Here is an 11741-nt window from a genome sequence, read left to right on the forward strand (position 1 = left end):
CCTCTCACACCCTGAGCTATTCAGTAAAAGACTGGTTCACTGTTTGTCTTAGAGTTTCTGACTCTTTACCTTGGGTGCTATAGAAAGAAAAACAGCTGCACATTTAAAAGTAGAAGTTCACAAAACACTGTTAAACTGAGTGAAGTTCAGCAATAGTCAAGCAGTCAGCAAAAACAGAGAAGCCCAAAGGCGGGCAGCACAAAGTCCATAAACATGTAACAAGTCTTTAACAAAGGCAGAGAGGCACGACAGCAGTAAGGTGTATGTATATGTGTGTATATGTATATATGTATATATGTATATATATATATATATATATATAATTATATTTATATTTATCTTGTCATAAACACAAATGATCAGCATTGTATTGACAGTGGAGCTGTTCTCAGATCAGTTCAGATGCAGCACTAAGAGTCATCTCCACCTCTTCTGGTTCCTCCGTCAGTCGCTGCTGGATGAAGCTCTCCTCTCCTCTCCACCTCCCAGTAACATGGACTCTGGTCTGTCTCTGTACATCTGTGAGGCTGTCAGCTGTAATCACCTTCATTTCCTGCAGGCACAAACACAACAACAACAACAACAGTCGTCTTCACATCAACTCAAACACACGATCATAACAAGCTACTGGTTGCTCTGATTGGCTGACTGTTCTTTCTTTTTCTGTCCAATCCTGAAGCCTGTCACTGTTCTCCTCTCACAGCTCCACTGAGGAGGCTGGAGGTTTACAGGAAACAGACTCCAACTCTCTACTGACCTCAGAGTCTCCAGTCTACAGTCTGGACTCTTCACAAGATCACACAGATCCTTCAGGTCTGAATCCTGCAGCTTGTTTCCACCCAGGTACAGTTCTCTCAGGTGGGAGGGGTTGGACTTCAGAGCTGAGGCCAGAGGAGAACAGCTGATCTCTGACAAACTGCAGGATCTCAACCTGAGTGAAGAATAAAACAAAGGGATAAAAATCATTGACAATCAATCAGACATGTCCTAATCAATGAGCTCACCTTACCCTCCTTTATCAACTTCATCTTTTCCCGCTCCCAAGCGATCCTAGCTTGCTCTATGTCACACTCTATGTGGATTACAGATATAAGATCTACAACAGTAACAGACAGTGAACTGACCCCAGAATCTCCAGTCTACAGTCTGGACTCTGCAGAAAACCACACAGCTCCTTCACTCCTGAATCCTGCAGGTTGTTTCCACTCAGGTCCAGTTCTCTCAGATGGGAGGGGTTGGACTTCAGAGCTGAGGCCAGAGAAGAACAGCTGTTCTTTGACAACTTGCACGAACTCAACCTGAATAAAGAATAAAACATGTGACTTTGGGAGACAGAGCCCCATTTCATCAATCTGAATAAAGAAAACATTTTGTAGATAAAAATCACTGATAATCAATCAAATATGTCCTAAACAATGAGCTCTTCTCTAAAATGAGTAGAGTGACTTTGTCCTTCTGGGTTTTGATGTTGAACATGTATTCTAGACTGGTAAGTAAACAGATGTTTATGATAATGTTTGCTGATTTGTGACATCAAAACTTGAAAATAGCTCCTTCCATCAATCCAGTTGATTACACAGGACACATACAGCTGGTGGTGAACCTGTCCTACACTCTCATTAGCAACCCAACCCATATTTTCACACTTCCAGTCTGTTTTCCTGTGTTTTATGGACGTAACTACAGTGATTGTGTATCGGGCTCTAACATTTCAAAAACTTAAATACTGTAGCTGAACACCTCCAGTGTCAACACACAGGGAGCACGAGAGCTGTTGCTGATTTTGGATTTTAACTTCCATCCCTTTTAGAAATTTTAACTTTGAATGTGTCATTCATAATCATCACTTATGTGACATTACAGAGCTTTGATGCTGTTTATTTTCAAAGTTCCATAAATCAGTGATGAAAACCAACATTGGAAAGTGTTTTTACTAAAACTTTTAGGGAGTGGGAATGCATCCTGTCCTGGTCCTTCAGTCAAGAACTTAAATTGAATAAATACATAACAGCTACAACAGCTACAGTCAGTGAACTGACCTCAGAGTCTCCAGTTTACAGTTTGGACTCTTCATTGCAGCAGACAACATCTTCACTTCCGAATCCTTCAGATAGTTGTCACTCACGTCCAGTTCCCTCAGGTGAGAGGGGTTGGACTTCAGAGCTGAGGCCAGAATCTCAGAGTGAATCATTGAGAGTCCACAACCAGGAAGTCTGTGATTACAAAATATAGAACATTTGTTATCAGAAGAGCAGAAAATCTGTAATAGAAACACAAACTAATGCTTATAAAGACATAATGGAGTGACATGTCCTAATTTCTATTTAGTGCTGACCGACACATCGCTAAAGACTGACCGAAACTCGATGAATTAGAAAACTGGAATTACCACCTTATGGTTGTTTGTCTTCGCAACTCACACTAGTTTCAGATCACATCCCTGTTTTTCCAGAGTCATATAAAATATGAACCATTTGTGTGAAATTTTGTCATAATTGCTGTGTGAAGTCTTGAGTAATGGCTAAAGTGTTTTGTGAGGTCACACTGACTTTGACCTTTGACCTTTGACCACCAAAATCTAATCAGTTCATCCTCAAGTCCAAGTGAAAGTTTGTACCATATTTGAAGAAGTTCCAGGTGTTACAGAGATGTCATGTCCACAAGAATGGGACGTACAGACATACGTACCTGTAAACATGATACCTCTGGCCCTGGCGGACACCGACGCAGAGGCAGAAAAAAAACATCATTTACTCACGCCATGCATTCATGCCTGAGCCAGATTAACCAGAAAACTGTCCTTAATGTTCATTATCGGGCTGGGATGTCAGGCTGCAGCCTCTCCTCCCTGACACACACACATGCTCTGCTGCTGTAAACATTATTGCTGCTGCTGCTCTAGAATCTACTTTTCTTCATTCTAATCCTCTTGTAAATTTAATTCTTTTTAAAAATTATAATAACCAATAGGAGTGTCAATAAAGAAGGTAAGCTGTACTGTGTTGATGAAATGAGATAAATATAACGTTATATGACACCCGATTAGAGAACCTCCACTGTCTCACCACTGAAACCTCAACTTAAGGAAAACCCTGCATTCACACTCAGCATGACAACATTTGACTTGTTGGAGCCTGGATACCTGGACCATCTTGTCAATTTGATGGTGACTGAGAGGTTAGCTGGCACGATGGTAGAGGAAAACATAGGAACTGTATATGCACACATCAGTATTCATTTATCACAAGTCATATCGTCATCGCATTATCAAGCAGTATTATTGCACATTGCAGATTTTCCTCATATCGTGCAGGCCTAATCCTGTTTGACATGAGACAATCATTCTCATCACTCTGTCAAACCTACAGAGGTTTAATGGGAATCTTTGTTTTGTTTTAATCTTACAGATGAAGGGAGGGAAAGTAGTGTTGCATGTAGGCTTCCATAACATCAACAGTCTGTGTGTGATTTGAATCAGAATGAAGCCATCTCATTTAGAAAAACCTCTCTAATGACTTCAACTAAGTGACCAGCTACAGTTGGGAAAGATGATATATCTCTGCCACCTACTACTTTGAGGTGATACTGTTCACATCTGTACAAGGGAAAAATTTGGTAACTGTCACCAAACAGTGCAGAGGTGAAACAAATAATTTCAAAATAATCATTAATGACTCAAAGTTGGTTATATACAATCTGATTTCAGGACAACAAAAGAGAAAAGGACAAGCACAAGAAACCTGAGTCAAATTCCTTGTATGTACAGACATACTTGGCCAATAAAGTTCATTCTGATCTGATTATGAAAAATATATCCCTCACTTTCCTGTCTGTCACTGTCATAAAAAGCCAAAATGGCCAAATAATGATATGAAAAATTCTGTGTATATCTGAAGAACTAAACCACTGATCACCACTGATTGATAACGTTAATGATCATGTCTGGACTCACCGAGCCTTCCTGCAGTTCCTCACAGCTGGGATCAGTCTCCGTCGTCCCTCCTCTGATGTGTTGTACTTCTTCAGGTCCAACTCATCCAGAACCTCCTCTGACATCTGCAGCATGTGGGCCAGAGCTGAGCAGTGGATCTCAGAGAGCTCCTTCTCTGATCTGGTCTCTGACTTCAGGAACTCTTGGATCTCCTGATGAACTGAGTGGTCCTTCATCTCCATCAGACAGTGGAAGATGTTGATGCTTCTGTCAGGAGAGATTTCATCAGAGCTCATCTCCTTCAGGTTGTTGATGGCTCTCTGGATGGTTTCTGGACTTTTCTCTGTCTGACCCAGCAGACCTCCTAAGAGTTTCTCATTGGACTCCAGAGAGAGGCCATGAAGGAAGCGAACAAACAGGTCCAGGTGACCATTTTTACTTTCAAGAGATTTCTCTATGGATCCTCTTAGGAAGACATCCAAAGATGAATGTTTGGAGTCTTTTCCCAGGAAGTTCTTCAGGACCTCTGTGTTCCTGTTGGTGTAACAGTGGAACATGTAGACTGCAGCCAGAAACTCCTGAACACTCAGATGAATAAAGCAGTAGACTGTTTTCTGGAAGATCACACTCTCTCTTTTGAAGATCTCAGTACAGAGTCCTGAGTACACCGAGGCCTCTGTGACATCCAGACCACACTGCTCCAGGTCTTCTTGGTAGAACATGATGTTTCCTTTCTCCAGATGTTCAAACGCCAGCCTCCCCAGCTTCAGAAGAACTTCCCTGTCAGCCTCCATCAGCTCCTGTGGACTCGTCTCATGTCCCTCATCATACTTGAGCTTCTTCCTCTTTGTCTGAACCAGCAGGAGTTGTGAGTACAGGTCAGTCAGGGTCTTGGGCAGCTCTCCTCTCTGCTCTGTAGTCAACATGTGCTCCAGAACTGTAGCAGTGATCCAGCAGAAGACTGGGACTTGACACATGATGTGGAGGCTCCTGGACGTCTTGATGTGTGAGATGATTCTGTTGGACAGCTCTTCATCACTGGATCTCCTCCTGAAGTACTCCTCCTTCTGGGCGTCAGTGAAGCCTCGTACCTCTGTTACCCTGTCAACACATGCAGGAGGGATCTGATTGGCTGCTGCAGGTCTGGAAGTGATCCAGACCAGAGCCGAGGGAAGCAGGTTCCCCTGGATGAGGTTTGTCAGCAGCAGGTTGACTGATGACGTCTGTGTGACATCAGACACAACCTCCCTGTTGGTGAAATCCAGCGAAAGTCTGCTTTCATCCAGGCCGTCCAAGATGAACACAACTTTACAGAGAGCGAGCTGCTCTGCTGTGACCTTCTGTAATGTTGGATGGAAAACATGGAGCAGCCTGAGAAGACTGTGCTGCTGCTCTCTGATCAGGTTCAGCTCCCTGAACGAAAGCAGAACCAGCAGACTGACATCTAGGTTCTCCGAGCCCTCTGCCCAGTCCAGACTGAACTTCTGCACTGAGAAGGTTTTTCCAATGCCAGCGACGCCGTTGGTCAGAACCACTCTGATGTGTCTCTGTTGGTCAGGTAAGGCTTTAAAGATGTCGTGGCACTTGATTGGAGCGTCATGGAGGGTCTTCATCTTGGAAGCTGTCTCCAGCTGCCTCACCTCATGTTGGGTATTAACCTCTTCACTCTGTCCCTCTGTGATGTAGAGCTCAGTGTAGATCCTGTTGAGGAGGGTTCCACTTCCTGTTCCATCAGTTCCTTCAGTCACATGTTCACATCTGCTCCTCAGACTGATCTTATGTTGATCTAAAACCTCCTGCAGACCACTATCTGCTGCAAGAGAAGAGACAATGTCAGACTGAAGACAGAGAATCTGAGAATCTGATGATTATTTTCATTATTTTAATCATCTTAAATGTCAATGATGATATAATAATGACACTGTTTAAAACAACAGGTCCTGTTTTCAGAGATGAAGACATCAGCAGACAGATGTTCAGTCTCACTTTGTACAGTGCTGGTCTGACTGGCTGTCTGCAGTCCAGGTCTGGTTCTGGGTCTTTGTCCACATTGGGGACAGGAGGAGTCTCCTGATGAACCAGACTGGTCCCAGTATGAGGTGAAGCACTGTCTGCAGAACCAGTGTCCACAGCTGGTAGAGACTGGATCCTTCAGGACGTCCTGACACAGAGCACAGCAGGACAGCTGCTCCTCCTCAGAGACATGACTCCTCTTCTCTCTGTGAAGACATGTCACAGGTTGTTATTTGTGTTTTAACTGGTTGTCAACCTCAAGAGGGCGGGACTTAGAGAGACAAAGTAGTGGAAGATGAGTGTAGAGTGAATGAATGATGAAGATGATGATGAATGAATGAAAACCCTCGTCCCTGAAGTATTTTGGTTTGTTTCTGTCTTTGTTAACCTACATGAACTGAAGCAAATGCTGAGCTCAGTGCACAGACTTATTTCCTTGTTACCTTTTCTCTCACTGGTCTCAATGGGTCATTCTTGTAAACCTCTCCTCCTGAAAGCCATTCTCCCAGATTCTAAGACATGTCACTGATTTATTTAGGAGTTATCAATGAGATTAATCAGATTTGGAAAGACTTTCAAGGCTGTCTGGTCCTTGTACAAAGCTGCATTTCTTCCTTCTTCAAAATAATGGAAGCAACTTAAATTTTGACAACACAAACTTTGCTTTCTAATTTTAGTCCATGAATTTATGTGCAGTCTTATCTTGTCATGCTGTTACAATAAATATTTAAATATTTAAATATATCAATAAATATTTAAATATTTATTTTATTTTGTCACTCACATGTCCTCTTGTTTCAGGGGTCTATTCCAGAAAGCCAGTTTCGTGAAGACTCAGAGTTTCTTAACCCTGAGATGAAGTAAACTTTATGTTGGGAGAAGATTAAAATGCCAATGAGACATTAGTTTGTTAGCTGAGACCTGTCTTCACAAACATGAGCTCTGTTATGATGATCAGTCAGTGTGAGGACAGAGACAGAGCTCTGACATTCAGATGTTACACATGGAGACTTGATCTTCAGCTCAGATTAAAATCTGCACATCTGAAACACTTTTAACAGCATTTCAGTTCCTGTATATAAGTGTATTCATTTATTGACTGATGCTGTTGGGCAGGATTTTTAAATATAAAGTAGACATCTGAAAATTCACACTCAGCTTTAACCTTGATGCTTTTTCAACTGAAAATCACCAAAATCATGAAACTGTTCCTGGGTCAGAATCTGAGGTTATAATCACAGATCAATAAAATGCTGCCCAATCTGTTTCATTTATATTTTCATCTGCTGCATCATGTGCTTTAACGTCACACATGAATCTTTCTGGCTCCACTGGATTAAAATGGAGGCTCTGCTCTTTCATTTACCCGTTGCCATAGTGAATTGTTGAATCACTTTTCATACTCCTCATGCATGCAGTTGACTCCTTAACCTTCGGTTAAACCTGCTTTCTGCAATAGACTCTGGATCACTTACTTCTTGCCCTTGTCCTGATGCTGTGACTGTCTTCCCCGCCCTGATTACCTGCTTTTACCTGCGTCTCTTTGTCTTCCCCTTCCTAGTGTATTTCATCTCTGTGCTTCCCATCCTCTGTGCCAGTTTATTATTACAACAAACAACAAACACCACATCCTGCTGCAGGCGTCATGTGTCTGTGGATCTCAGCTCATCTTGGCCCATTGGTGTTAGATCCCAGCTTATCAAAGTTCACCAACACATTGTTCCCTTCCTCTGTGGCTGCCTCTCTCCTCCACCACAGCCCTTTAATGACTGAGGTCTTTCATAACTCTCATGTTCATCAGCTGCAGTAAAAATATATAAAAAGGAAAAAGTGAAAATGTTCTTTGTTCAGATCATTTCACAACAAACACCTGTCCAGCCCGGCGCCGTTACACCAGCAGCACCGCGGCTGCACTCTGCACACAGTGATGAAAGAGTGAGCACAGCCCCGAAATGAGTTCTTTAAAAACACACTTTTACAGGAGCACCGAGGGGGTAACAGACAGTGATGTCAACTGCAGCGCACTACAACACATTCAACACTGTTCAAGCCACAGTTTGGAGATTCACAGTTTGGCAGCAATTCTCTTACTTAGTGTCTGAGGGTCCAGGTTCATTACTGAAGTCCTGAGGATGTATTTTGGACTTATTACTCCTCATAGACAGACAGCTGGGTCCTGGAGACTCTGCTCTGTCCTCCTCTTCCTCCACATTCATCTTCTGGACTTCAGTCAGTCTGAGACAGAAAACAGTAACAGACTGTGAGTTCACACACACAACAATCAGGACAAACACTTCTGTTCAGGAACCACAACCAAAAGAATTCACTCAGAGACATTTGACAGTAAAATAATAATAATGTTATGTCACCGCTCTGCCTCGCTCTTCAGTTTCCTTCTGCTCTGTCCAGTAAACTGGGGTCTGCACTAACTCACCTGACCAAACACTCTCACTTTCAGTTGCTCCTCCCTCTACAGTTACAGTTATTATTATTATTGGTGCTGCTGTCATTGCTGCTGTTATCACTCATAACACCATTACATATATGGGTATTACTAATATTATTTTCATAATAACAATCAGACTGAGAGTACAACAGTCTACAGCTGTGCCAAAACTAACCCAAACTACTGTGGTCATGTGGTCAGTAGATGATGGGGACAGGTCAAAACTTAAACATGTTTTTAAAACTAAGTGTAAAACGTTGAGAACAGAGGCAGGTTTAACAGCTGTTATAAGTTCAGCTTGACTGGATCTTCAGACTAACACATATTATTCCTTCTCTTCATTGAAACCTAAATAAACCAGCGTAAAAACTGACAGAAAGTAAAACAAAATTCATAATGTGGTGGTTTATGATCAGTACACACGACGTAACCGAGACATAACCTTATGAAACCATAAAACATACGCTATAGGATTATATACTGTTCCATTTACTGTCATTATTTCTACTGTTCATATCATTCTGACTGTTTGAGAGCACGGCCGTGCAGTCTTACCCTTTCTGCCTGTTCCAGAGTTAAGTCAGACTTGAAGTAAACAGAACCATGAGATGACGGAGTTTGGTCTGATGAAAGTTGTTCTGCAGGTTCTTGATAAGAGAGAGCCAAACAGAGCAGGAAGGAATGTACCAAATGAGCTTGAGGGGAGGTTGCCTACTTTTAAATTAGAAACTGATGTAACCTCATCATCTCAGGTTTTTATTATTGATGATAAATATCTTCATTCTACTCCAAGTTCTAGTCTTGTTCAGTTTTATTTCTGAGTTTCTGAGTTTTCTGAGTTTTTTGTGTGGTGTTCACATTGTTGTTACTCAGCCAGTGTTTGTGGGTCTGGTGGACCCGTTGCATTTTGTGGTTTTTAATGCCTCACAATCAAACACTTTTATGTTAAAATACTCAACAGATGTTTACTTCATCCCAATTACAAGCAGTATAAACAGTATATATGGTTAATATTTGCCCTTTACCTTTGTTAGATCACATTATAACTTATTATTTAAAACGTAATAAAGAAAATCAATTAAAATCAAGATATGAGTGGAAACAAATTTTCAAGTGAAGCAAGGTTTTTCAAAACTACTGACTTTTATTTCTTTGCACAACACAAGCTGAACACATGAACACACAGAGTAAACACATCAGTCAAGACAACACATCAGCCCCATTGAACACATGGCCTTTAGCCACAGCCTATACAACACATGAGGGGCAGAGTTTCACTGTGTGTGTGTTGCAGATATACTTTTTGCACTTGATGCATGTATATTGTGTTTTTCTGTCCATCTTGATGGCAGTTAGTTTGTCTCTCTGCCGTCGAGCTGGTCTGTCATCTCGGTTGTCAAAGCGGATAATCCTGGAAATTATGTGAAAGTTTTCCGAAGACATTGTTGCACGGAAAATCTCTCTGCCAGCTCCTGCATCCCACAGGGATTCTGCGGATTCCCCTTTGGACCTGAGAACTCCAGCAAGGATAAGAACCCTGAAGTAGGCATGTAAATGGGTTTGGTCCATTTCCTTCCACCTCTCTCCAAAAACACATCTTCCATCTCAAACCAGTGCAGTCAAGAATAATTTTCTGGATGGAATCTGGGATGAAAAGCTCAAAAGGAGACTTGATGTCCTGTGTGTGAGTAACTGCCATCGTGTTGGCCCTGGTTGCATCCTGATCACACTGGCAGCCTTGTGCGGCTCTTTTCTTGGGCGAGAAGACCATTCAATTTCAACATTTTTTGACATCCATATTTCCTCACTTGCTCCATGCTGACTGTCTTGTTCTGGTCCCGTGGCTGGCTGCTGACTGTCCTGTGGCTCAATCTCATCATCTTCTTCAGAGTCACTGTCAGACTCTGAATTTTCAGAATGTGATCCTCAAATTCTGAAACCTCTTCTTCTGAATCCTCTCCCTCTACATCATCATCAAAAACTTCTCTCTCCCTCCGTGCAGAGCACCTTTTGGCCATGTTGATCGGTTGTGATAAGAACACACTGGCAAAGCTACAGTTATAGTGTCCCGCCTCCAGTTTGTAGCTGATAGAGTTTGAGAAAATAAAGATTCCTGCAAGACAGAGGGTCAGATGTGCAGGAAAACGAGAGCAGACGGTGATGCAACATTGTGTGTGAACCTCAGGAGCAGAAACACAAAACTCACATTTACAGTCACTCTCTCTCTGTCACACACACACACACACACACACACACACACACACACACACACACACACACACACACACACACACACACACACACACACACACACACACACACACACACACACACACACACACACACACACACACACACACACACACACCACGAGGGTTAAAAAAATTAGCTCAAAATACAGACAGATGAAATAATTACACTCACCGTGTTTCCTCCTCGACTGAAGAAAAATCAACCATTCATCTCCCACAGTCTTATTATAATAGTCTAATTTAACACAAAACGTTTCCGTTTCATTTCCTGTTACTGTCGATTCACGGTCGTCACATCCGACCTTTCAAAGTAAACTTCAGTTACAAAATAAAAGCATTACAACCACATGCAAATCTGAAAAATGGAGGTTATTTCCAACCATTCCTCAGATTCAGGAGATATCAGACGCTGCATGTTCTTCTCTGTCTCTTCCTTCCTTGTTGTTGAAGCTACAGGGCAACTAAACGCTGCCCAGCTGTAATGTGGAGCTTCTGTGAACTAGGGGAAACAAAGATGATGGTTCGGTGTTTTACTTCAACACTGAATCTAACTCAGCTGCAGCAGGTTCCACACCTGAAAGCTCCTGAGGTGGAAACTGGATTAGAATCCTGCTGAAGGACTCTGGTCCAGTCACTGATCACCAGGTTCAGTCTGTCAAACCAGTTCATCAGCACTGAGGACAAACTGATGAGCACCAGGATTATTTATTTGAGGTGATTTTTACTGATCGGTGAATATTTAGAAACCATTGATGTGTCTGATTGGTAAACTGACACATGCAGGCTGGATGCTGCTTCTTCATGCTTTCAACTGTCAAGACTGATCAGAAATATCAAGTGGAAATGAACTGTAATACTCAGTGACTCCACAGGAGCTGCACCTTAAACAGCAGTAAATACTGATCCAGGTTCAGCCTGCAGAGCATTTAGTGCAGATCTACAGAAATGAGCAATGATTGGTTTGTGTAAAGACAAAGGTCGCATCTGAATAGAATTCATGTTAAATGAGTCTTTATTTTCATTTACAGTTTGTTTTTATGTCAGTTACTGTAGAATAAGTCCCTGGAGTCGACACATGAAAATGTAATTTTCAGCTCTT

General features: G+C 42.1%; 1 protein-coding gene across 3 annotated transcripts; it reads right to left on the bottom strand.

Moving 5' to 3' along the window:
* Positions 1-327: 327 nt before the first annotated feature.
* On the bottom strand, positions 328-11274 carry LOC139624945 (NLR family CARD domain-containing protein 3-like). Of its 3 annotated transcripts, XM_071484387.1 has the most exons (9): positions 10815-11274; positions 8946-10611; positions 8036-8179; positions 5918-6150; positions 3953-5744; positions 2040-2213; positions 1125-1298; positions 758-931; positions 328-553 (listed from the first exon to the last, which is right to left on the bottom strand). In XM_071484387.1, exons 3-9 carry the CDS (start codon positions 8158-8160, stop codon positions 547-549), a joined length of 2679 nt encoding a protein of 892 aa, XP_071340488.1. In that variant the 5' UTR covers positions 8161-8179; positions 8946-10611; positions 10815-11274; the 3' UTR covers positions 328-546. The 3 variants fall into 3 exon arrangements, with proteins under 3 accessions (XP_071340488.1, XP_071340489.1, XP_071340487.1); XM_071484388.1 differs by lacking the exon at positions 8946-10611 and having other exon boundaries at positions 3953-5741; XM_071484386.1 differs by lacking the exon at positions 8946-10611.
* Positions 11275-11741: the final 467 nt, after the last annotated feature.

This window comes from Trachinotus anak, unplaced genomic scaffold (genome assembly GCF_046630095.1).
Source record: "Trachinotus anak isolate AG129_WGS33_773 ecotype Australia unplaced genomic scaffold, CSIRO_AGI_Tana_v1 ptg000009l, whole genome shotgun sequence".
NCBI classification, from domain to species: Eukaryota; Metazoa; Chordata; class Actinopteri; order Carangiformes; family Carangidae; genus Trachinotus; species Trachinotus anak.

Coding starts and splice junctions, on each gene's coding strand:
- LOC139624945 (XM_071484386.1), bottom strand. CDS start 10,849: ATGGTTGATTTTTCTTCAGTCGAGGAGGAAACACG. Junction 6,151..8,035: donor CCTGGACCCTCAGACACTAA/GTAAGAGAATTG, acceptor ATGTCTTCACAG/AGAGAAGAGGAGTCATGTCT. Junction 932..1,124: donor TGTAGACTGGAGATTCTGGG/GTCAGTTCACTG, acceptor TTCTTCACTCAG/GTTGAGATCCTGCAGTTTGT.